The 24,703-nt window shown below is 49.2% G+C and overlaps 9 protein-coding genes across 9 annotated transcripts; 8 read left to right on the top strand and 1 right to left on the bottom strand.

Annotated features, from left to right (window-relative positions):
• Positions 1-528: 528 nt before the first annotated feature.
• Positions 529-3,569, top strand: BU24DRAFT_25874 (uncharacterized protein). Its single transcript, XM_033522474.1, has 2 exons — positions 529-1,534; positions 1,587-3,569. The coding sequence occupies exons 1-2, from the start codon at positions 730-732 to the stop codon at positions 3,311-3,313; spliced, it is 2,532 nt and encodes an 843-aa protein (XP_033390040.1). The 5' UTR covers positions 529-729; the 3' UTR covers positions 3,314-3,569.
• BU24DRAFT_417333 (uncharacterized protein) lies at positions 3,529-4,297 on the top strand. Its single transcript, XM_033526696.1, has 2 exons — positions 3,529-3,833; positions 3,883-4,297. Exons 1-2 carry the CDS (start codon positions 3,825-3,827, stop codon positions 4,123-4,125), a joined length of 252 nt encoding a protein of 83 aa, XP_033390039.1. The 5' UTR covers positions 3,529-3,824; the 3' UTR covers positions 4,126-4,297.
• Positions 4,298-5,632: 1,335 nt separating this feature from the next.
• Positions 5,633-6,385, top strand: BU24DRAFT_25852 (uncharacterized protein). The gene is made up of 2 exons (XM_033522470.1): positions 5,633-6,125; positions 6,182-6,385. The coding sequence occupies exon 1, from the start codon at positions 5,701-5,703 to the stop codon at positions 6,052-6,054; it is 354 nt and encodes a 117-aa protein (XP_033390038.1). The 5' UTR covers positions 5,633-5,700; the 3' UTR covers positions 6,055-6,125; positions 6,182-6,385.
• Positions 6,358-8,188, top strand: BU24DRAFT_25850 (zinc carboxypeptidase A 1 precursor). The gene has a single exon (XM_033522468.1). The coding sequence runs from the start codon at positions 6,661-6,663 to the stop codon at positions 8,116-8,118; it is 1,458 nt and encodes a 485-aa protein (XP_033390037.1). The 5' UTR covers positions 6,358-6,660; the 3' UTR covers positions 8,119-8,188.
• Positions 8,189-9,015: 827 nt separating this feature from the next.
• BU24DRAFT_25843 (uncharacterized protein) lies at positions 9,016-10,377 on the top strand. The gene is made up of 2 exons (XM_033522467.1): positions 9,016-9,149; positions 9,200-10,377. The coding sequence occupies exon 2, from the start codon at positions 9,288-9,290 to the stop codon at positions 9,996-9,998; it is 711 nt and encodes a 236-aa protein (XP_033390036.1). The 5' UTR covers positions 9,016-9,149; positions 9,200-9,287; the 3' UTR covers positions 9,999-10,377.
• A 182-nt stretch (positions 10,378-10,559) lies between these two features.
• Positions 10,560-12,126, bottom strand: BU24DRAFT_457653 (uncharacterized protein; the record flags this gene model as incomplete). Its single annotated transcript, XM_033531554.1, has 5 exons — positions 10,560-10,604; positions 10,654-10,715; positions 10,767-11,669; positions 11,718-12,059; positions 12,120-12,126. The coding sequence occupies 5 exons, from the start codon at positions 12,124-12,126 to the stop codon at positions 10,560-10,562; spliced, it is 1,359 nt and encodes a 452-aa protein (XP_033390035.1).
• A 1,817-nt stretch (positions 12,127-13,943) lies between these two features.
• On the top strand, positions 13,944-15,861 carry BU24DRAFT_488068 (uncharacterized protein; the record flags this gene model as incomplete). The annotated part of the gene is made up of 2 exons (XM_033533521.1): positions 13,944-14,474; positions 14,547-15,861. The coding sequence occupies exons 1-2, from the start codon at positions 14,119-14,121 to the stop codon at positions 15,859-15,861; spliced, it is 1,671 nt and encodes a 556-aa protein (XP_033390034.1). The 5' UTR covers positions 13,944-14,118.
• A 2,210-nt stretch (positions 15,862-18,071) lies between these two features.
• BU24DRAFT_404676 (sulfite reductase flavo protein alpha-component) lies at positions 18,072-23,358 on the top strand (the record flags this gene model as incomplete). Its single annotated transcript, XM_033525657.1, has 11 exons — positions 18,072-18,209; positions 18,256-18,844; positions 18,893-18,941; positions 18,998-19,100; positions 19,154-19,345; positions 19,393-19,437; positions 19,484-19,799; positions 19,852-20,163; positions 20,216-20,451; positions 20,500-21,942; positions 21,991-23,358. The coding sequence occupies 11 exons, from the start codon at positions 18,072-18,074 to the stop codon at positions 23,356-23,358; spliced, it is 4,791 nt and encodes a 1,596-aa protein (XP_033390033.1).
• Positions 23,359-23,883: 525 nt separating this feature from the next.
• BU24DRAFT_470496 (uncharacterized protein) lies at positions 23,884-24,684 on the top strand (the record flags this gene model as incomplete). Its single annotated transcript, XM_033532667.1, has 1 exon — positions 23,884-24,684. A coding segment is annotated over one exon (633 nt), but the record flags the coding sequence as incomplete, so codon positions are not given.
• Between the last annotated feature and the right edge of the window lie 19 nt (positions 24,685-24,703).

Raw genomic sequence — 24,703 nt, 5'->3', positions numbered from 1 at the left:
GTAACTTGTGCATATCTCCAGATTGGGCGACCACCACCTCCTCGACCATCTTCCCTTTCACATATATCGGCGGGCTCCCGCGCAATGCGACCTCGTGAGTTATAGCTTGTGGAACACTTTCAACCTTCAAGCAGTACAAGATTTGTTTGCTTGCCTCCCTTTCCCCCTCCTCCAACGTTGCCATCGGCCAGATGCTGCTTGGTAGGCATGGCATGATTGGTACTAGGCTAGCGTTCACTTGACCACCCATCGCCTACACCCATGCATGTGTTTACCGAGTACCTTGACGCGCTGAGCCTGTGATAATCTTCGTTACATCCTGCATTCAGAGATTCTGTTTGTTTGCTTGCAATCATCGAGACTGAGAAAGCCAACCGCTGCATCCGCTCCTTGTAGGCGTAGCGACCCAATCTTGCAATTACACTGGTAAGTGTACTCCGTAACACCAAGATCGTTTGAACTTTCAACCTTGTTCAGAAGCTCGTTACTAAAAATTGCGTAGCTCTCGAAAACAATTCTTATAACTCATACACGACGGCCATGCCTCTTTTCCCTCGGCCTACCACAAGCATAAGACTGTCAAGTTTGAGCACACACCCGAGCCAGAACTCTTAGTTACTTCCATCGAAATACTTTCCACAGCCATTTCACTTCCATCGAACTACTTCTCTCCATCCAATCTTCTTCCATCGAAATACCTTTTCCCCAAAAAATTCACCCTCCGCCGTTATGCAATTGAACGACCCCGAAAATTTTCTTAACAGATGCTCTGGTTTTCGTGGCAAGACCCTGGTACGATGCAACCACTCCATTCGGAAGATTGCACGGTATCATCCCCGCATGATCTTCCTCCCAACCTGCAAGCAGCATCGTGACCAGAAATTCCATGCTGGTCGTTGTCAACATGTATATGCAGACGACTCGAGATGTGGCCGTCTTTTCAGGTGGCAGCCGAACTATTTCGAGATGTGCGAGGAACATAAAGGCCTCCCTCCACCGGGGAATCCTTGTTACATCACGAGACTCCCGCTGGAACTCCACCAAGCGATCTGGAGTCACCTGCTGCCTTCGGAGGCAGTCTCATCGGCACTCATATTCTCCCACCGGCTCGACCGTGTTACTAGAGAACCCATGGATTCGCCTTCAGTCCTTCCCAATCCTGAACGATCTAGCGGCTCGAATGCGGTGCGCCGAGGCGCTTCGCATCCAGGAAAGCTGTTTCCCATGCCACTCCAAGATCTACTACTGGCTTCTAGGCAGTGGTACAATGGAGTGAAGAGCTTGCTTTTTAGCACTACGGCTTTCACCATCGATATCCGCCATGACGGAGCCTTCATATGTGGGAGGCGAATTTTGCAACCAAAGCGTGAAGATGGTTCGATCCAGCTCTGCAAAGAGCCGGAGACGAAAAGATTCGTCAATTCCTTTCCCTTCGAATTTGTCAAACACTGGAACGTCGACATCTTGTTAGAGAACTATGAAGCACCAACAAAGCATGATTTGGACGAAGAGGTGGAGATGTACGACGTTCGAGGTGAGCGCACCGCGCTTTACTGGCAGTGCCGCAACTTACTTATGTTTTCTAGCTTACGTTAGCGTCACCGTCGAGGGAATTCTGGCTAGGTCTCAGGATCTTTGCAAACTGCATGTACGCATTGGGATGTCCAGCTCTAGACGGACTCCAGAGCAGATCGTCGAAGCAACCAAGGTATTGGTTGCGCCTTTTGATCGACTTCGAAACGTTCACCAACCTCGCCTGTGCGGAGTTTACCATGGATTCTTGAAGAAGAACCACATGATCTGCGTTCCATATCAGGCGCGCCCCAACCCGCGTGGAATGATCAGAGACGGACTATTTTCTGTGTGTCCGCTTCGCGTTGATAGGATCCTCCTTGATCCCCAAAACGCATCCTTCAAAGAGTTGAAGCGACGTTTCGAGACCCTCGTTTCGAGCTCAGCAGAAATGCCCTCGCCCGAAAGCTTTGCAATTCGCGACATGTTCAAGAAATTCAGGCGTTTCTATGCCAGCCTATCCGGCCTTGTCCCCGGCATTGGTGGACGATCTTCTCGTATTGAGTACCTACACAGCGCCCGAAAGGCGCGAGCAAACGAGGATCTGGAAACTTTTCGTGAAGTGCGTGCCAAACTAATTCAATGCTGGCATGACTACCTTCAGGTGCACGACACCAAACGACGATCGGTAAATCACGAGGTCACTGCTATGCTGGTAGCCGACGTCTATCCCAACTCTTTGGGAGACCCATCTCTTCGACGTAATCCGACTCCGGACGAAGCCGTCACTCACATGCCCGAAAGTGCTTTTTTCGCATGGTCACCATATGGACAGCCTCCATTTCCAGAATCACAAAGTGGGAGCGCAGGAAATCTACTTGTTGCTGCCACCCATATCCAGCCGCCGGGATACATTCAACATAGCCCACCTCTCGCCGAGATGCAGGCATATTCGGGGCAACTGGCCACATTGGAACCTACATTGGAGCCGATGTTTGACCCCAGGTCGGAGCCCATGGTTTACCCCACGATAGAGCCTACTTTTTATCCCGTGACAGAGCCTATCTTTGACTCCATGTCGGGGCCAATGGTTTACCCCACGATAGAGCCTATCTTTTATCCCGCGACACAGCCCATGTTTGACCCGGTGTCGGAGCCTATGTCGGGGCCCATGTTGCAGCCCACGTTGGAGCCAACAATGGATCCATACCTGCTCAACCAGCAGGAGCCGTCGGAGCCCACAATTGATCCATACCTGCTCAACCAGCAGGAGCCATCGGAGCCCACCATCGATCCATACCTGCTCAACCAGCAGGAGCCGTTGGAGCCCACAGTGAATCCATACGTGCTCAACCAGCAGCCGTTGGAGCCCACAATGAATCCATACGTGCTCAACCAGCAGCAGCCGTTGGAGCCCACAATGAATCCATACGTGCTTAACCAGCAGCAGCCGTTGGAACAGTTGAACCTGGAACATGCGACTGGTTTGGAGGGCCCACCCCGCTTACTCTCTCCATTTCGGCCGCGGTGGGCGCCACCGGTAGCTATGCAACCGGCCCACTCAGCTACTGGCCTCGATGCTTTCCCGGGTCGCAAAAGGTCCCTGGATGCTATGGATTCACCCTGGACCCAATTCAATGGCCCTATTCCATCTCTCACCTCATCTCCCTATGATTGGAACGCCGCAGTACCTGATTCGCCCAACAAGAGACAGCGTCTTGAGCCTGCTCCATCCTTCCCACCTCTATATGAGGGATACCAACCAAACCCCCTCCCATCCGATCATCGCGATGAGGAGTGATTCAAACATTCTCGGCCGTGTCACTATCGTCTGCCCTGTTGGCATTTCTTTTTCTCTTCGGATATGAATTTGTAACCGATGATGGATCATGATTATCATATTGCGAATCTCAGCTCACAGCTCACGGCCTTTGATATTTTAGGGTATGGAAAATAACAAAAGGTATAGTAGTCTAGGTTACTCCCCCTTTCTTTCATTTATCCATCTTCGGTAGTGTCAATGACAAAAATTATTCAATCATCAATGAGTGCAGTGTGATTTCTTCGACTTGTTTATCCCCATTCTGATCAATGTTCTGCAAACTTCTTCTTCCAATGGTTGCATACCAATTTCCACCGGTATATGCTTGCAATTCTTTGAGGCGCATGGATGTAACAAGGCGCGATCCTCTTAGGTGTCCAAGCGACGTCGTGAGGATAACTTCTAGGATGATTTCGGTACGAGTAAACGAGCGGACTAATCGTAATTGTTGGAATCTCTCGACTCGAACTACGACTTGACAGCAGCAAAGATGTATGGTCTGCAACCGTCAGAATCCTCATCAGCGCTCCTGGAAACATTCCGCGCACATTCTTCTGATTTGGAACCAAGGAGCGCTCGCATTTGCCTATCCGCCAAAAAAGAAGGCAAAATCCGCGAGAAAGGCCCTTGCCGCTTGTACAGAGCAACTATACGTTGTTCATGCTCATCACACTTGCGAGGTTATACGATTCTTGGCTTCGACCAACGACTCGCTCGGGGTCAAACCGGAAGGACCCAATTCCTTGATTTCATATGCGCACACTGTGCAGTGCAGGCAACCAAACGAATAGATATCGCGGGACAGTACAACTATGCCAGAGCGCAACCCCACTCCGTGAAGCCAATCATCTACATCCCGCCGTGAGACGACCCCAGCTTGCATTGTTGTACTCCCTAACCTAGCTGCCAAATCTACCCAAAAGAATGACTCACACGCTCTTTGCCCAGAACTAGAATGACACCATTCTTTCCGATCACTTCTGGCGTCGAATCTTCAAAGGGCGTATGTGTGCTTGGGCTTTGGGGCGCCGGGAACTCTCCCCCGCCCCACTCACTCACTCCGCAGGCGCCATTTCCGCATCGAGATGATGTACGACCTCTTACGAACGAGGTAGAGGAGGAAACCTGCGACATACCAAACGAGAGGAACCTGAACCACCGCTAAGTTCAGGGCATGCATATTCAGGATTATGCACGGAGTGTGTATGTACATACACTGCGCGTCCAGCTGCATGGCTCTTACCTAGGGTGCTGATTAGATGTAGTCCAGACATCCCGGCCGCATACGATGCAGAATTCTAGGCAGGCAAACAGAAGTTTGCAGTACGTCGGAGCTCCATGCAACCATTCTTGCGGGTTGCAGTCGAGGTCCACAACTCTTGCACAATGAGTGATTACTGAACTCATACTAGATTTGCTAGTAAGGCGCTCCTCTGTAGGAAAGACGGATACGGAGTGCGGAGTACATGTATGCGCCTTTGATAATGACCAAAACCATGGCTTCTTCCACTTTGGGATTCTCCATGCTCCTATCGAGCTGTCAGATACCTCAGGGCTGCTCTTGCTTTCCCAACAAATCTTGAGATCACGATCAATTTACCCATTCCTGACATTAGCGTAACATCATCTAAGTTACCTCGTAGTACGCTTATGATTCAAGGCTTCGATCTGTACGGAGTGCGCTCGCTATCTCCACTGTCGTGTCATGTCACAATCAGTCGGGACAGCAACCAGAATGTTGATTTGCCGCCCCAAGCTATTCGATATTCCTCAAATCAATAACGGTGCGACCCACCTGCGGTCCGTTGAATGACATCTCCGTAGATTAGCTTACACGGTGATCCTTTATTGGATAGAGGCATGCACAACGCTCCGTACGTACTGAAGCAAACAACCAGTGCAGAATACGGAGTGTTCTTCCTGAACATCGACCCATCAGTGGTAATCAACTGGCCACCACATCACATTGCATGCCATACTGTTTGGCCGTCCGCATGGGTTTCCACTTGGGGCAGTAGTCAGAGTTTCACGAGACCTACCCAGGATGAAGACAACTCACCGGATGGTGCAACTTCTAGACTTGGAGGAGTGTAACACAGTCGCGGGAAGGTATACGAGTATGCGACCATGAGCGTGGTACGGCCCGTCGCGGCTGTACATGACCAAGTTCAACGGCCTGTTACCACCCCAGCGAAAGTTTTGAAACTTGGTTAAGTCATTCGCGGGGTTGGGGGGTGGGGGTGGATGGACTGAATAAAACTTCCCGGTTCCGCGATGGTGTTGCACCTGTCGGAGCCAGTGTGAGGCTGGTGGAGCAAGGCTGCACAAGTTATCGTTGTGCTTCAGGCTCTCATGTTGTGTAGTTCATGCGTACGTTCCACAAGCCAGCGCTTGCATGGTGTACTCTGCCTCTTTCTCATAGCAAACACCCGCCCGTTGCGCTCTGCCTGTTTCTCATAGCGAACACCCGCCGTTGCGCTCTGCCTGTTTCTTATAGCGAACACCCGCCGTTGCGCTTTACCAACTTGCAGCGCTCTTTCCGCACTTGCAGTAATTTTGAACTGCAACACCATCATCTCTTGCACATTGCGCTTGCACATTGCGCGCTCAAGTCCCCTTCTAACTATAATTTTCTACTAACGTTGTCCACCGACGGATCCTGCTACCTGCTACGCGATTCCCACCAGCCTCGCAATGTTGGGCACTACACCTCGCAATAACATGACTAAGAGGTGGAAGAGGATGGATTGTATGGAGTCCATACATACTGTGTTGTATGTGCACGCTAGTAGTAAGATTGAACTCCCCTGCCATTAATTATTGTATCCGATTCTTATCTCATTCAAGGTCGTCTTCCATACTCATTCCTTTGCCAAGGCAATTCTATGAGATTGTGGCGTGCAAGCGACGAGCATCAATTCTCCATTATTCCTCTGTCTTCACCTGAGCTTCCTGGATTGTTCAAGTTCCTTGCAATTTAATCTCGTGTCTATCGGCGGGACCGAGCGATTATCGGTAATATACACACAGTATATAGGTTATCTACCTGGACAGCCAAGAAGACGCCGCTCTTGGTAGCGATCTCTTCCTGGATACGCTCACAATGCGATCACTGATTGGGAAGGTCGGAGGTTAGTCAGGGCGTCGCCCAGCACGCGTAAATCCAATGATCATGATTTCAACTTCCTATTCTTCACAAGCGTTGTCTTCTACTTGAGCTGCAACATGCGTATATAGAAAAGATCAAAGACTCTGTCTCCATCCCAACAATCGTGCCTGCTTTCTTGTTCCAATTGTTCCATTGTCGCGACCGTGCCAGCGTCAAAATGAAGGTATCGACCATTCTCAGCCTTCTGCCAGGCTGCGCTTTGGCCTCGGATTTCCTGAGTGTAGCTCTGTATGCCAAGGACCCCAGTCATCTATACAATGTCATTCGAAGCAACAGTCAGCTCGACTATGGCTGTAAACCAGTTGTATTACGTTCACAGGAGGAGCACAAGCTGCATGCAATTGTCTCCCCCGAGCAACTGCAGCATTTGAAACGAAGTCTAAGTTCCGAGGTTCGCATAGACACGCTCAACCACTTCAGCAAAAGGCAAGAGGAATATGCACCAATTGGATCCGGTGATCGTTTCAAGGGCGGGAAAATTGCTCCGAGGGGACTGGGATCACGCAAACCGGGTGAATCTGCTGATATTGGCCCTATCTTGAACCTTGACGAGGTACACTCGGCGTTGAAGGGACTTGAAAAAGAATATGGCATCGAGCTTTTCACTGCCCCTCACAAAACGTACGAAGGTCGTGAAGTGTATGGAGCTGCCGTCAACAAGGCGGAGAAGATTAAAAAGGACAAACAACACATATACTTCACATCCGGAATCCATGCTCGAGAGCGTGGTGGTCCAGACAATCTCATCTACTTTGTCAGCGATCTCCTTTGGGCGAACAAGCATCGAAAAGGTCTTACCTATGGAAACAAGACTTTTACAAACACCCAAGTCAAGAAAGCCCTTGGAGCTGGCATTGTGTTCATTCCTTTGACGAATCCCGATGGCGTAGCGCACGACCAGAAGAACAGCAACCTCTGGAGGAAGAACAGAAATCCGAAAAGCGCCGTCGCGACCGATCCTCGCTCTGTCGGCGTAGATCTAAACCGAAACTTTGATTTCCTTTGGAACTATACTCTGCACTTCGATCCCAGCGTGGAGCCGGCGTCAGACAATTCTTCTTCCGAGGCCTTTTACGGCACAGGTCCTTTCTCAGAGCCAGAGACTCGAAACATCAAATGGGTCTATGACATTTTCCCTAAGATCCGTTGGTTCATCGACGTACATTCCGCAGTGGGTACTTTGCTCTACTCGTGGGGTGATGATATCAACCAGGCGGTTGATCCCGAGCAGAACTTGTTCAACCCTGAGTTTGATGGAAAGAGAGGCGTGGTCGAGGACTCTGTCTATCGGGAATACATTGACGAGGAAGATTGGTACAATATAGCTCTTCAAGCCAATCGCACCACGGATGCGATGGTAGCAGCTGGGGGCCGTTCATATGCCGCCAGCCAAGCTGTCGGCCTGTACCCAACCTCAGGGGCTAGCGACGACTATTCTTTTAGCAGATGGCATAAGGACAAGAGTGTTAACAAGGTGTACGGATATACTATGGAGTTCGGGTATCCGACAAACTTTTACCCGACGACCAATGAGTATTTGAACAACATCATTGATACGAATGCAGGATTCCTGGAATATATCTTGACAGCAATCGAGATTGGCCTCAAGGATTAGAAGTTCACTGTAGTACTGTAGTATCAGGACTTAGTTGTCATCAATAGATGAACCCAGTTCATTCCGCTAATTGTCCTTATCTCTGATGTGCCTTTAGACGAGATGCACTGACCAGAAGATTCTTCGAATGATGAGGTACGGGAACGCTGGGTTTGGTGTCGGTTGATTGTTCGAGTAGTCGATATAGACACGGGATCGACTGAAGTGTGAGGTAAAATATGAGGTTGGCAGAGGAGATCAAAATTCCCGTAGGTGGGGGAGAAAGGTCCTTATAAAGTAGTGAATGGCATGCGGGCGTAGACGGGCATTGCACTTGAACTTTCTCCATTCTATCTGATCCTATCAATCAACTGTTGTAAAAATCAGTTGACGCTGTATGACCAGAAAATCTGCACAAAACAACATTGAAATATATCAGAAGCTGTAGAAGGCAATTTGAAATAGAAGGGAAAGATATATATTCTCTAAATATGTGATCTTTCTATTTCATTCAAGGAATGGCAGGGTGATTGACAGCATAGCAAGGGTTCATGACGAATTCCGACCTTGAAGATACAAGATTTCACGCAATGTTTAATGCATCCGGCAGTAAATGGCGATTCCATACGCGAGCGATAGTAGAGTTTCCTACACAGGTAAAAAGCATCTCGATGGGTACTGAAAGAATGCCGCATAATCGAGTCAGATTTTCAAAGCTCAGTGGCATGGACTAATTATCATCCAAACAGCCTCAACTGATAGTAAAACCTTGAACTGAGACGGGGAGAAGAGGCATTGAACAATGATCCGACTCTTCGAAAAGGAGCAGTTGGGAACCGATTTCGAGTGACCAGCTTATTGCGTACGTACAGAGTACTACGTAATTGCAGCTATCGCAGCCTTGATAAACCTGGCCTACACAGCTTTGGAAAAATAACAAAGAAGATAATTAAGAATAAATATCTACTTGGCTGAGCTATGAAAATCAAAGCGTGGGTAAAGGTCTCGTGGGCAAAGTGGAAATTATTACAGGCGTCATATTGAAGTTGAAAGTAAGTTGGTTGTAGCACCGCGCATGCCCGCCCGCCTGACCAAGTTCGAGCTTGACGTCATTCGTACCATGAATCATAAAACAACCCTCGAATCCGGCTAGGAGGAAGCCATTCACAACGCAAGACAACAATTCGGAGATGTCTTCGGACGACCAAGCAACAGCTGGCGCGGACCCAGAACAAATCCAAAAACTCCCAGATGAAGACCGTCTCAAGCAAGCCGCGGATTCGGCGCAGAAAGCGCTAGCCGCCCATAGTACGGCACAGAGCCTAATGAATGCGGCGGATGCCGTGAAGGACCCTAAGAAAAGGGAAAAGATGCTCAAAGATGCGTATGAAAAGGAAATCGAGGCACACGGAAATAGCAAAAAAGCTCGAATGCTCCAAAGCGGAGCCTTCCAAGGCGGAGTTGGTGGAGCTGGCATTGGTGGAGCCGTAGGAGTTGGAGTAGGGACTGTCGTAGGAACTTTGGTAGGGGGAATCACGGCGATACCAACGACTGGACTCGGAGCGCTTGTAGGCAGTGGAGTCGGGGCTGTCCATGGACCTTTCATCAAACTCACAGGTGGCGACAAACAAAAAGGCGAACCCGAAGGCGAACATCGTGAGGAGGGATCCAACAACGAGGACCAGAAGGGCGAGAGAAACCAAGAGTTCGACCCAGAGGCAGAAGATTCGGTGCCAGATCCCGAAGCCTTGCGCAAGGTTGCCGACGCCGTCGCGCAGGCGAAGGCAGAATCTGGACGCAACCAGGAGAAGGAAAACTCGGGTCCTCAGAGTACGACAAAAGCGAAGAAGAAACCTAGGAAGTTGGAGATCAGGTCGAATCAAAAGGCATCACAGACGTGACAGATGGAGTCTCGCATAAAGCATACGAAGCGGCAATTACGAAGAATGGCATAAACACTCAATGAGCATCGCATAGCAGGCACTACATGTATGAACTGCATAGGAGCAACTTCTGGGTGATTATGTTTGGCTCGTAAAGAACAGTCTGGCGAATTGCTCACTTTGACCAGCGGTTAGGGAGGTCTGCAGGTTTTGAAGCTCCCATCAACCAATTGGATTTCTTTTTTCATCTCGGCATGCGAAATCGAACATGTTCAGCATATATAGGTATCGAGTAGGCAGGGCATAATAGCATATGTGTTTTTCTCTATCAAAAACTTCTAAATCTTGTTCTATGTTCATTGATAAGGATTATTGTCAGAAATAAGAATGTTTGATACCCTCCTAACACACTTTCCAATGAAAGATTCAAGATCGTAGAAGATGATTGTAGTAACAGTTTTGAACTAAGAAAGTCGCTCTCACTCAGTGCTTGTCTGTATTCCTGCCATTTCCATGTTCCAATTATTTCGAGTGATACTGAAACCATTGTAGGTGTCTTCGTACCATCCCTTGAATTTATCACAGCTTCCAATTCACAGAAGCAACGGCGAACAAATCATCGACCTACGCCTCTATCAGTATCGTATTTCGATTGAAAGCGGATGTCACTTACATTCAGTCGGTCAACTCCCTCATCCACGAGTTGTTGCCACTGGGACTGACTTGGTATGTCCCCTGAATGTGTCAATGAATTTTGTTAGAAGTAAGATGTGTTGGAAATCTTACAGTATCTGACCGCAAAGCCCTTCTCGTGGCCGGCCTTGATTTGGTTTCTCATCTTCTGCAAATTACTCCCGGAAATTGTTCCAGTCCCCAGCTGAACAGCATCCTTGAAACTAGCACTGGTGTAAAACGTATTTGATGCATCGAAATTGGCCATGTCTTTATGGACTCTGGCGTCTACGAATATAGAGCGACCAGGATTCGTTGCAACATTCAAAGCTTTGGCAATTGGCGTCGGCACGTTACCATCTATAATAGCGTTCCCACTTCCAATCACTGTAACAAGGCCTTGTTTGAATCCGCCATTCCAAGTGCTCAAATAACCTGCAGATTGCAGAGGCTCAAGCGCTTTGACAAGTAGGTCCCACGTCTGATCTGCGTTGCTTTTGAAATCAACGAGCACGAACAGACCTTGACCAGGTTTTGCAGGAAAAACTGCGCCTCTTTCGTCAATCAGCTTTTTTATAGGGTTGATGTAAAGATTCTGTATTGTTGGTCCATTTGTTCCGGGATCCTCATGACCGACCACAAGCTTGTCGCCTTGCGGCCAGATGTCGACCTCAACCCCAATGCAGCCAGCACTGAGAGCCGAATATAAAGCAGTGTCTCTGGTATAATCGTTATGGCTATGACAGCGAATGGGAGTGATGTCATTGAAGGAAAACGTAGGGAATGGCACAAGCGTTCTTCCTAACCCCCCATTTCCAAGTGGTTGGAGTTCACCGTCTAATACGATAATCTTGTCCACCGCATCAAAAGTTGGTGGAATTTTGTTCGCGATAGCGTGGTAAGATACATCATCTTTACCTACTTGCCATGTGCCGCCTTTTGTATCTTTATTGTCTTTGCCATAGCATTTGCTGCCTTCGACCGACAGCTTCTTCAGGTAATCTTTGCAAGATTGTGCTGCGGTACGTATAAGAGACGAGTATTTTTGTTGATTATGCGGCTTACAAGTGACGATGTGGTTCATTTCTCGCTTGTTATGGATCTCGAAGTAAACATAACCGTTTAACCCTGACGTTTGCGGGTTCCCTGAATTGAGCCATACCCTCGTGGCTAACGAAAGGTACTTTTGTGGTCCCACTGTATGTCCCCCAGCCTTGTCACAGAATAGGTCGACAGCTGAATTGAAACCAACACGAGCAAGTTGTCCAGCATTCGATTTGATGTCAGTTGTAGCCATCCACGCTGGACCACATGACGATATGTAATCTGCAGCCTGTACGACCAAGGTATCATTGATAGGTGCTGCATTGACGAGCTTCACACGGTCAGGACTTCGCAAATTCGGGACTAATCAAGTGTTTCGTACTGTTAAAGTGGCAGCAAACGCAGCATATAATGAACATTTACTTATCATGGTGATGGAGGAACTGGGACAACGGGTACAATGTGATGGAGAAACATGAGAAGTGAACGGGAAGAGGTATATTCTAGGATATGAAAGCGCTGTGGCTAATATTTTACTAGATGATTGATTTGAACATCATCCTCGTCGAATGCGCGGGCATGCATGGAATCGACTTGACCATGCATGCTTGCGCTCGTTGGACGCTGGCAACGCCAGGGGTTCTTTACCAATACTAAGAACTACACCGGAGAAGGAAGTCGATTACAATCTTGCCGCACGTAAATGTCGAAGGCCTAGAACCATAGTGTGAAAACCAACGAATCACCTCCCCAAGTCTGCACATCAACGGGGCTCCCAACTCGTCTACAGATGCGGAGGACGAAACCCATGGATTTGGAAAGGTAAGTCGCATTTGACCCTTGTTGAGTGAGTTCTGAATGTGTGTGTAAATGCCAAATCGCATGCATTCAAGCCCAAACAATTATACACGTGCGAATGAATGGCCTTGGGGCCAGAGCAAGTGTTGGTTCTTCCATGTTGAAATTAACCAACAGGGGTGACCCGTACTGCCAATTTATGTACGCGAGGTAATGTTCTAGTTCCGGCCAATCGACTTCACACGTTGCTCACAGAACTAGCGACTGGCTGTATGATTGAGGTAATAAAGGGACGAACATCAATCGGCGACTGACGAATCTTGTTTCTACCTGTTGTAAAGAGGGCATTCACACAAGTTAGTCGAATCATAAGTATCTAGGTACGTCGGATAGAAGGAGCATAGCCTGTACTATTAGAGCTAAGTTAATATAATATAATCTCTAGTAGATAATAACTAGTTTATATAAATAAGATTAAGGCCTTTTCTTTCTATCTTAGAGCTCTAGGTATAAATGTCTAAGGTCTAGTTATAGTACGTGCAAAATTGCTTTCAACTAATCCTTAGGTTGAGAGGGACGATCTTGCACAAAACACATAGGGAGAGGGTTAGTTTTAAGGTTTAGGGGAGGGTTAGAAGGGTTAGGGAGCTTAGGGTCAGGGCAGAATCTATTAAAATAACGTTAAAAAGTACTTTGTTAGGAGTGTTTTGGGTAGGATCTGCGTTGTTGTCGGACACCTAGGAATTACCATTGAGCTCCCATTTGAAAAATGGACGTCAAGAGGTCCATTGTTACGGATGAACCGAACAGTGACGATTCTGAGTGGCCGGAGGGCGACAGGGAATCCTACGAGGAGGACCTCTGGGAACAGGAGTACGCGGACAGGCTCTATGCCGACGAGGCAGATCATAACTTGGACACGTGACTTGGACACGTGACGGATTCGTGGATTCGTCCCACGAACCCAACGAATCCGCCAAGCGTACTCATGTATATAAGCAGAATGTATCCCATAGATAGGTCCTCATCGTCAATCCACGATACAGTCCTCTGTATCCAGTTTCCTAACGGAAGATTACGTGATATCTTTGGCAACACATTTACACAACAGTGATTGATTGACGTTCAACCCTACCAGTATATTGATACCACGCCTACGGCCCTCATTACTCAATAGAACCCCTTCGAGGTCACGTGTCTAAGTCCCTACTCAGACGACCCCGTTACATCCATTTTTGAAATAGAGTTTCCATTGCTGCCTATTCTAATAATTATCCTGCCTATTCAAGGCAAGGGCGGGTGATTTTGAGTGAATGTCTGTATCACGTGATATGCCACGTGATCAAATTCTAGTAGGGCCTATCCCTACTAGCTGATTACCTAGTGTGCACCAGAAAATGGCATTTTGAAAGAATGCACCGAACAGGCCCTCAGTGATTCACTGGCACACTGGTGACTGGGTAACTGGACGGGGATGGTAAAGTCGGAGGACGGAGGTTTAGGTTGCCGACAAAGCTCGAGCACTGACCTCCAGCCTAAAGAAGAACGTCAGATGTAGATTTACTTCAAACCAGGCATCCCAATCCCACCTACTTCAACTCCATTTGACATAGCAATCCTCGCCATGTCGAAGAGCGGGATCAATCTTGCAGTCACCCAAGATGGAAGCCACTACAACAAACTCAAGAGACCAGATGATTACTTCGCCTCGCCGCCACTGCACCCTCCTCTTTGCTCACCAACTAAGAGGACCCTTGACCAAGCCGAAATGAGTGATGGAAACGACGATGGCGAGCTCACCATCAAACGACCTAGAGGAGACACGGCTTCGCATTTGTTCAAGAAAAGAAACTCGAAGCCCATCATGCGCTCTATGAACATGGACACTGGCATGCAGTCTATGTTCCCCGGCATTATGGACGAAGAAGGCGATTCCGATGAGGCAACCCTCGAGGCGTTGGCCTATCTTCGCAGTGTCAGGTAAGCATCCGTCACTGAAGCCCACCCAAGATTTTGTACTGAAGGGGACACACAGCTTACCTGTGTGATTAGGTCCGAAGCCCAGACGATTCCTTCCTTACTCGTTGCAAACCCAACTCAAGAGACGCCCCATCTCCCCGTAGACCCCAATGACGGCAATACTTCAGTCATATACGAAGATGGCACTTGGATTGCTTGTGACCGATCGCGAGTGGAACATCCATCGCCAAGCCTGGACGGTTCCGTTGAGCTTGACCCCCAGGAGCAGTATTACAGAAACCTACTCCGTAGATATGCAGCTCTCCGCGAAACTCTATTCTATGGCTCACATCTGGATCTGGACAAACGAAAAGCATCGCATCCCTCGAAGTGCACAGACTCTGCAACACCGCGGACTAGACACAATTGGCTCTATAGCCTTGACCGGGAATATCCAACACCTGCGCAAATATTTAAAATGAACGAAGATGACGTTTTCCGGGGCCTCAAATACTGCGCTCATAGTTTGGATCGTTTTGGCTCCATATCTAAACAAAAGAGCTGCTGGATATGGGCTCTGTTGGCGAAGGCTCCCGATTATGGTGATCTGGATTACAGGCGCGTCGGCAGCATTCGAGATCTGGGACACAGGGCAGGCCAATTCCGACTTCGACTTCCCGATGAAGGAGATGAAGATTCGGAAACGGACTCAGAATCAGAGCTCGAGGAAGGCGAACACATTGCAGATACAAAGGGTCATGAATCCGAACATCCACAAACGGAGGATCTCCAGCGCAAACCTGAAGAAGCATCCAATGAGCAAACAAAGGAAGGCGATAGCGACCATGGTGGTGAAATGTCTATATCCGAAGATGGTGAAGATGGCGAGATTTCCGATGCTGATGAGCCGACCACACTCGAGGAAGCGCGAGCAAGATTACTCGCTCAGTTAGGCGATCGCCTGGTGCGACCCCAAGAGAAGTCCAACCGAGATCTGTCACAGTCTGTTCGAGATGGAGTAGCCTCACCCGGGGGATCTACTCATCGCCACAATGGAAATGGTGACGCTGACCAGTCGCTAGAATCTCGTCGAGACAGAAAGACACACGACGAGAAAGGGCAAAATGCGAGTGGGCTTGATTCTGATGCTGCTGGAACCTCTAGTACGCAGCAAGCCAAATATTTCGCTTCGCGGACGGAAGCAGAAGACTATCGCAAGCAACTTCTTACACGCAGTGGCATCGACACTCCTAAGCCCAAGAAAGTGGAGATAATGCCCAAGTCAGATAATATTGAAACCGTTGCCTGGAATAGCAAAGTGACTATCGACATGATACTCACTGTAGTGGCGGAGTGTTATGGCCAGAAGGACCTCTTGCGCTTTAGGGGCATTTGGGCCGATTATTGAGGGCTCAGCAGAACAAGCTCATGAACCTTGGACCCCACAGATATACTACAGGAGACATGTTTTGTAGTGTAGTGGAAGCTTTCCCTTACTGTACATGTATTAGATACCCAGAATAATTTCCTTTGAGCCACCTTAGACTGTAAGAAGATGAACGTAAGATCGTCCTCTCAACCCGAGGATTAGTCGAAAGCGATTTTGCACGTACTATAACTTCATTATTACAAGCAGCCTGGTAACATCGAGCGAGGAAGCCACTCCATTTCAAAAATGGAGGAAATAAAACGCCGTTTTTGACGAAAAATGGAGCACACTGAACAGGCCCTCAATCTAATCTAAATTATACAAGAAAAGAAACTACTGAGTATCCTGGCACTCCTGGGTATCACTACGCTGGTCTAGGGGTTGTTTGAACTGCTGAAGAAGCTGATCATTGTGATTGAGATCCCCCAAGGCTTCTTTATTACTGAAATCGTCCACTACAACTTCTTCCGGCTCAAAATATCCAGGCGTGCCGTCCTGGCGGCAAGTAACGTAGTTCCACTCGGGTCCTCTTAGTTTCATAGTGAATACAAGTACTTGTACAAGTAGATAGAGCAAAATAAGTTGCAGGGAAGAGGGGGACTCTGGTAGTTGTAGATAGGTTGGTAGAGGAAGGTTGGTTGATGGTGAATAGCTGGTGGACTTAGGGACTTTTATTATGGGATCCCTGCGCACGACTACATACCTCAGAGACCCCCCCTCGGCGCACCCCCCCTACTAAGAACCCCATATTCACCATCTAACTAATGGGTATATTATGCTATACAAGAATTAATTGTATATACTGTATATACATACTATACGTATGTACATACGACCCCACTTGACAACATAACTTACGACCCGACTGATAGTTGACAGCCAATCCTATACATTGAAGATTATGTGCAGTTCCGCGACGATACCGTTACGTGCCCTGCTCGATTCTCAAGAATCGGATGGAAACTCTATGAGTGGAGTAATAAGATAAAGATGACAGTGAATTATCAGATTCTGATATTTTGTCGCGGGCTTTTTAAGGTAATACTGCGCATACCCTGGTTGGGTACTTATGTCATCCTCTTCTTTCTCGCTACGCGTTCAAACATCCGCGAAGACCAACTACTGGATTCTCGATCCCAACTTCCGTATGACATGCAGCTTTCAGGAACAATTGTCTGAAGACCACAAGCTTACCCCGTATGTTTACATTAGACTTTGTGAAGGTTTTCCAAGAGCTCATGCATGAATGTATTGCGCTGACGCGCGTCGTTGTGTCGCGTCCATTCTCGTGTTCTCTGGGGATGAGTGCCGTTATTCTAGCCTCCTGACAAGCCAAACAGACAAGTCCTCCACTCATTGATGTATCTGATCAAACAGAGTGTCTTTATCGACCGATGGAAATATGATCAAGTACCAGCGGTGGCGGACCTCGAACAATCCTGAGGCGGTGTCGCACTTGGCAGCATCCCAAAGGGAACATCTGTGCCGGCTGCTGTTTCAAATTGGCCCGATCTCCCTGTTGATCCTCCACCTATGAGGCCCAAACCCACACTTCAGAAGAAATCTCCGAACCCAGCTCCCAGACTCTGCACTGTGATCATACATGTTTGCTGCCTCTGGCTGCTCGGTACTTGCCGCCGGCGCGACCGCACCGATCTTGGCTGTCTGGAATCCACGCCCCCATGTTACCAACCTACAGCCCCTCGCGGACGGGATGAACGTTGTTTTCAAGCTTCTCCAACGTTCGAACAAAGTTTTCTGACAGGAGTCTAAACCCGAACGAGTCATCTTATTCTCCTTAACCTGATGCGCAGGCCAACAAGCTCACTGCCCAGCGCGTCGGCCGCCTCAGGCGTGCGTGGACCTCAAGCCTCGAGCGCGAGGCCCCTTGAGAGGCATTCTCACTGTAGCGCTGTGCAACTGTTGCCCTTACTGGTAGTGGTTGAGCTCCGAATGCAAGTGGGTCCTGAGGCAGGTTGGGGACATCGTGCACGAGTCGGAAGACATGTCGACCATCGTCGATAAAAGCATCGTGCTCTGCAACTTTCGATCCGCACGCCGGGCGTCTATCTTCGATAATAGATATTCTTCGTGTTTTGTGCATAATACCCATCCTTCTTGGTGTTTACCCCGGCGCAGGTCGCGAGATTTTCAATTCTACTACAAAGATTTCTAATCGTCTAGCAAAAATGTCTATACAAGCTTGCCCAGTCAGTGGCATGAGCGGCTCGAATGCTGGAGGTTGTCCAGCAGGTCGCATGGGACCGCGAGGTTGCGCGTTTGCGGCATTCCAACCCAATATGGGTGCCCCAACAGTTCACTCTGCTGTAAGTAATGCACCGGCAAGACACATTACAGCACTAAACATTACAGGGCGCTGAAGACGCTGGTGTTCTATATGAGAAAGAGCGCAAAGCACTCAACGAAATGCTTATGCCGGAAGCGCCTGCTCGGCAGGTCACACACGGTCTGAAGAACGCCGATCCTTTACAACCAGAAGACGACGATTTACTTGCAATGGCTCTCGGTGCCCCCGCTCGTCGCGTATTGATGCGAGCCGAGGAGATCGGTCCTCGCACAGGCTGGAAGGATGGATACCTATCCTCCGAGTATGGCTTTCTACCACCCGACCCATCGGATTCACCCGTTGCCCTTCGCGCCTCGCCTGGAAGAATATGGTCCGACCTTTGCGAGAGAATGCCTGGTGTCGTTGCTAGGGGCGCCATGAGAGAAGCTATATTGCAACTGCCACTTGTTCATGGAACGCCAGACGTCATTCCCGATCGGGCCCTTTGGGCAGCAACAGTCTGCCTCGGAATTCTTGCCAGTGTATACCGATACGAGGAGGCAAACGATGGCAGTGAAGGAGTGAGCATAAGAGCCCCCCCTGGCGCATTTCGGAACATCACTGGCGAAGCGGATGACGAAGAGGAGGAGACCAAGGGGATACCACGGAACATTGGTAAGTACAGGCTGATTTATTGGCATTGGATGTGCTAACCACTGATAGCTATCCCTCTCCGCCATATCAATACTCGCATGGGCCGGGCACTTCCACAGTAAGCACATGTTCACGAACAATACCTTGTCGACATCAGCTTACCCTCGTCGTTAGTTTGACCCAATTCGATGTCAGCATCTATAACTACAAATTGAGGGATCCTACAAGCGTCCAGCCATATGTTGCTCGCACAGAGAACATGGACCTGCGATGGCCGGTATGAACTCTCGTATTGAGTGTCGTCTAGCTATGGCTAACTCAATGACCTAGGTCTTCAATGATCGTGGCGAGGCCATGTTCCTCCTGTGCATGGCGGAAGTACACGGTTGCTTTCAGCATGGTATTGAATCGGTAACACGATGCCAGGAACATGTTATGAACCGCGACACAGACGGTCTACTTCAGGAGTTGATTCATCTGAAGTCTATTGTCGATCAGTTAGCCTATGTCTTCCACAAGATTGTTCGTTTTCCCTCTGGCTGTACTAGAAAGAGACTAATGTCACCCAGAGCGTCAACCCTTCCGCCGGCGAACAATTTGCAAACCCCGTAGAGGTAAGGGTCATGGATACATCAATAGGACAACGCTGACAGAGAGTAGTGGGGCCAACGTTATGCCAAATTCAGCGCTCCGCTGTCGAAGAGAGTCCCTGCCCTGTCGGGGCTCGCCCTACCACTGTTTTTGTTGTTGGACGCATTCATCGGCAGGACAAAATACAAGTCTTTCTTGGGCATTGAAGCAGTTCATCTTCGTCGATGGCTTCCGTTGAACATCCGAGCTTTCATTGCTGCGGTTGAAAACCATTACCGCATTCCAGAGTTTGTCAAGTCCAGCGGAGACCCGAGGCTTGAAGGCGTGCTGGAGGGTATCATTGAGTCCTACGCTGGAGAGCGTGGGTTCATGGGTACCCATAGATGTAGGTTACCATGCCATGAGTCCCAATTGTGGTGCAGTCTAACATCGAGCAGACAAAGTATACGGTTTCCTGGAAGTAGTCGCAAAGACTGGCCGCACGGAGACAAACGGAAACGCTGGTGCTGGAGACAGCGAGGGCAGAGCATGGGAGGAAGTCCATCGAACCCTCTCCGATTCTATGAAAGAAAGGCTTGATCCATACCGTGGTGAGGTGAAGGTTCAGCCTCATGAGATGCGTGGGAGCTTCGAGGAGTGCCGATTCCAAGCGAAGATCTTGGATCGACAGAATGTCGATGCCGACCCTCAGCGGTCAACCGGGATGGTGACCTTTGACTTGCATAATACTGGCATCACATTCCAGCCCGGTGAGCACCCCTGACCGTCAAGATATATAACCGTCTGAACTAACGACTTTAGGTGACCGACTGGCTGTCATGCCGATCAATCCTTCCTACGAGACAGCGAAGGTGGCCGCCGCTCTTGGTCTCGACGAACTCATGGAGTTACCTGTCCCGGTTGAGCAAGGTTCGGAATGGGCTCGATTTTCGAAGCATCTGGAAACCATATACAAAAAGCCCACCAATGGTCTCTCCGTCCACCAGATCCTGAAAAGGGGTCATCTGGCGCCTTTGACTAAAGACCTGGTGATCTCAGTAAGTCCATCTGTGCAGACGCAAGGGTAAATAGCTAATGATGCACAGATTCACCAAATGCTTCGCGCGTCATCTCAGACCACTCTCAAAATTCTTGCCTCGGATTCTTGGCCGGTCAAGGGAAGCATTGGTGACCTATTGCAGACTGCAATTGTAGAGGTTCCGCAAGATATCTGGGACCAGGCTTTTGACCTGTCCAACCTCTCATGGCTTCCAAAACTCATTAAACTTGAGGTTCCGCGGACATATAGTATCTCGAACGCCGCCGACAGCCTGCTACCAAGCATGATTGATCTCACCGTCTCTCGAACCGAATCTGCCCGCGATCCCTTGTTCCAGTCAGTACAGCCCGCATTGCCTCTTTATGGAGTCTCCAGTGGCTTCCTCAACCCATCTCCTCAGCTCATGGATTTCCCATGCAATGTTCCCGACGATGAGGGCGTATTGATTGGAGTTTCTCGCCCAATTCAGTTCCAATTACCACCCAGCAGCACTGTGCCTGTTGCCATGTTCGCCGGAGGCTCCGGTATTGCACCTTTCCGAGGTTTTTGGCAGGCTCGTTCGCAAACTGGTATCGGTCGGAATATTATGTTCCTAGGTGTCCAGTCGCGGGAGAAGTTCCTCCACGAGGCAGAAATGCGAGGTCTCGTTCAACAAGGAGTACTTGAGCTCCATACAGCTTTCTCAAGAGATCGTAGAGGACTTCTGTTCGACCCTTCGTCGAGAGACCTGATTGAGCATGATACAGACCCATGCTATGTCGACACTACCATCGTTGAACAGGGACGATTGGTATCAGAACTCGTTATGTCCAAGAGTCAAGGAGGACTCGGGGGCTATCTATACATCTGCGGATCGGTTTCTGTCTACGAGACGGTCATGTCCGGCATTCGACAGGCAATTTACAAACATGCTGCCTCGACGCATGATTCAGCCGATACCCTACTGGCCACCGCGTTCGCTGAACGACGCTTTATGCTCGACATCTTCATGACACCGCGCGCAATCTCAAGTTCGACACCGACCATTCCCATGTCAAAGCTTGCTGTTCATACCGGTCATCGCAAGGGATCCCGGATGTGGATCGGTGTTCACGGTGGCGTTTACGACGTAACTGATTTCCTCCCCATGCATCCTGGCGGTACCTTGATCGTTGCAGGTAGTGCTGGCCTAGATGCATCCAAGACATTCGATGACCTTGCACATACTAGCAACCCGGAAGTTTCGAGTCTTCTATCCAAGTACTTTATTGGGCATCTGGGAGGCAAGCCTGACTTCCGGTCAACAGAGCTCAGCCATATGTACGACCAGTGGTATCAATATCTACGAACTACGGTGGAGACATTGACAACCCTGTCCTTCGAGACAAATAACATTATGGAGGACTCCAAAGTCTGGTTCTCGGGTGGCCTCTTCAACATCGGCGGAGTGAGAAAGTTTTACCAGTTCCAATCTCGCCTGATGCAGGGTGGCTTCTCGACCCTCTTCGGTGTATGTGCTCCATTTTTACTCTGTTTACAGACGACTGACATATTACAGGCCAAGCTTCAGGAGATATACCTTAAGCTTTCTTACAGTCTTGCCAACTCCATTGCGCCCAACGTTCGTCTTCCTGACATCATTGGCACGATCACCAGGGCGCAAGCTTCCCCCAACTGCACGAAGGCGATGACAGAGATATCCGAGATAGGCCAGTTCGTCTGCAACAGCAGCAAGTCGGCCAGATTCCACGAGAACGGCATTCTCAAATACGCACAGACAGTAACGGAACTCGATATTCAGTTTATTGAGCAGGTCCGAGATGAGATAGCGTCGGGCATGGACGCTTTCGATTTGATTGCTGCCATGGACGAGCCGGCAAACTCCAAGCAAGTCAAGTTGGCTTCGTATCTCATCACGATCCTTGAGCGAGTCGCCGCCCGACTGGAGGGATACTATTCTTCATTATCGCAAGAGTCAATTTATCACCCCGAAATCGAGAACAACCCGGCTCGCACACGTTGGAACAACATTCGCCACAAGATCAGAGATGGTTCGTTCTTCGTACTTGCCACACCACCAGCAATGTTGCCCGGCGATGGCATGGCAGCTGCAACACGGGCACGCAATGGAGCTGAAGTGGATTTCGCTCAGATTTTCACCAACGCACAACAGGCACTACTTCACAGCCCCCCGCCCACTCAACAAGAGCATGATGATCGGCAGCATCACAGCTTAGCAGATATGCACACTGCTCGAGCAACCCAGAATGCCCAGGCACCCTCAACATTCGAAATGAATCAGCAAAGCAACGCCATACGTCGCATGTCCAACTTCATCAACAGTAACATGTCGAACATCCGCCGATTAAGTCGATTGCCAGCGGAGTACGACTTCGCGCAAGTGATGGCTGTCTATGGAAAGCAGCCCCAACCCACCAGCACGGCTCCTCGCATGCACACAAAGTCACCAAGTATGAGCGTCACGCAAGGCCTTCGTACGAGGGCAGCCACAAATGCCTCCCCTCCATTACCTGCCCCCCAACCGTTGCGAACTCGCAATCCGCAACAGCCGAACATGGAGCAGCAGTTCCTTTCCCACACATCATCACCAGCACCTCCTGCATCAAACCCTATGTCGGCAGCCATGACACAACTCAACCGCCGGCAACCGCCACGCAGCTCAACACCTCTGCCAGCGTCACCGCGCGCTTCATTAGCTTTGAATACGGCAAGACCGCTGCTGAACCGACGCAATCTCAGTGGCGACGAGAAGATACCACCAATGCCGGTTCTCGCATCACCATTATCGATTTCGGCAAGGAGCGCGCCAGGAGGGCCAACCTTACCAGCAGGTTTGAGGGCGTTGAAGCTGGGAAGCATGAGTGGAGATGAATTGAGGTTTCAGCGAGTGCAGCAGACGAGGTGACGGATGAATATTTGAAGCTAGTACTGTAAACTCTAGTTAGTCTATAGTCTTTTGGAGGGTTCTGGCGTAATAGAAGCATTAATAGGGGTTTTCGTGTATTAGGGACTGTCTACTTCCATGCAATCTGCCTACCACCGCCCATGCTCCCATAATCCCATAATCCCATAATCCCATGCTCCCATGCTCCCATACTCCCATACTCCCATACTCCCATCCAACCAACCAAACAACGATCCCATACTCCCATCCAACCAACCAACTAACGATCCCATCCTCCCATCCAACAATCCCATCCTCCCATCCAACCGGCAACCAAAAACGCTACTGTAGATCGAGGATCTACTGATTGGTTCTCGGGGAGTATCTAAGAGAAGAGGCAAAGCGGTGGGCAGAGCTCACGGAGGAGATAGCTTCGGATTGCAGTAGATAGTATTGTTCGAATACAACTTAAGTCGAATACCCTCAAGATGTCGGATAGCAGTGCAAAGAATGTATACCTCAACGAGACAAGTTGCCGTGAGCTCAGCAGAAGCAAGTCTCAACACTTCCCTACCCTTTGTGCTCCCTCGCTCTCCACTTCATACTCGCCTCCCTATACGACTTCGCGAACAGGTCCCCTTCATCCTCGCTCTCATCACTCTCGCTCCCCCCAACATCCTCCATCTCGACATCCCTATCCCCTCCCTCGCCCCCAACATCCCGCATAGCAACCTCATCCCCAATCACAACTCCCCCATCCGCCCCATCCCCTTCACCCCTACCACTCCCCCCAACACCTGCACCCCCTCCCTCTGCATACGCATCCACAACACTGTGTGGTTTTTGTCTGGCTCGTGGCGCCCTTCTTCTGAAGATAGAAGTGTGGAAGTGCGCAACAAAGTGAATTGGGAGGTCGTTTATGAAGATAGTGAAGAGGAAGACGAAGGAAGAAAGGAAGGGGGGCATCCATCATTCATATACGCATGTTCAGTTCAGTTCAGATTAGTTCGGGGGGTGGGTCTGTTCGTTCGTTCGTTCGTTTTGTTTGCTTTTTGCTTTGCTTTGCTCATGTATCTCTCCTCTCTCCGTTGTCTCAGCCCTAACCCACCGAAAGAGAACGTGCTGGAAAAAAATAGGGGGAGTGAGACATATTGGACTGTGCATTGCATTTTTCAATAGGCGAAGAAAAAGTGTTTCCGTGCGTGTGCGGTCGAGAAGGTTTTCTATTTTTGTAGTTATATATTGATTGGTTTCCATGGACAACTAAAGACGTATTGTACTGTAAAACAACACGAGCATGAGCGAGCAGCCCACCAAGTTGAATCAGTACCGACGGACAGATCTGATATAGATATTTTGTTTTTTT

Source organism: Aaosphaeria arxii (genome assembly GCF_010015735.1).
Source record: "Aaosphaeria arxii CBS 175.79 unplaced genomic scaffold BU24scaffold_1, whole genome shotgun sequence".
NCBI lineage: Eukaryota > Fungi > Ascomycota > Dothideomycetes > Pleosporales > Aaosphaeria > Aaosphaeria arxii.
The sequence above is the reverse complement of the archived record's forward strand: the minus strand, read 5'-3'. Positions and strand labels throughout refer to the sequence as shown.

Excerpts from the sequence above, each read along its gene's own strand:
- BU24DRAFT_25852 (XM_033522470.1), top strand. The coding sequence starts at position 5,701 with ATGCGTACGTTCCACAAGCCAGCGCTTGCATGGTGTACTCTGCCTCTT.
- BU24DRAFT_25850 (XM_033522468.1), top strand. The coding sequence starts at position 6,661 with ATGAAGGTATCGACCATTCTCAGCCTTCTGCCAGGCTGCGCTTTGGCC.
- BU24DRAFT_25843 (XM_033522467.1), top strand. The coding sequence starts at position 9,288 with ATGTCTTCGGACGACCAAGCAACAGCTGGCGCGGACCCAGAACAAATC.
- BU24DRAFT_25874 (XM_033522474.1), top strand. The coding sequence starts at position 730 with ATGCAATTGAACGACCCCGAAAATTTTCTTAACAGATGCTCTGGTTTT. Across the intron at positions 1,535-1,586 it reads GGAGATGTACGACGTTCGAG|CTTACGTTAGCGTCACCGTC; the intron begins GTGAGCGCACCG and ends TATGTTTTCTAG.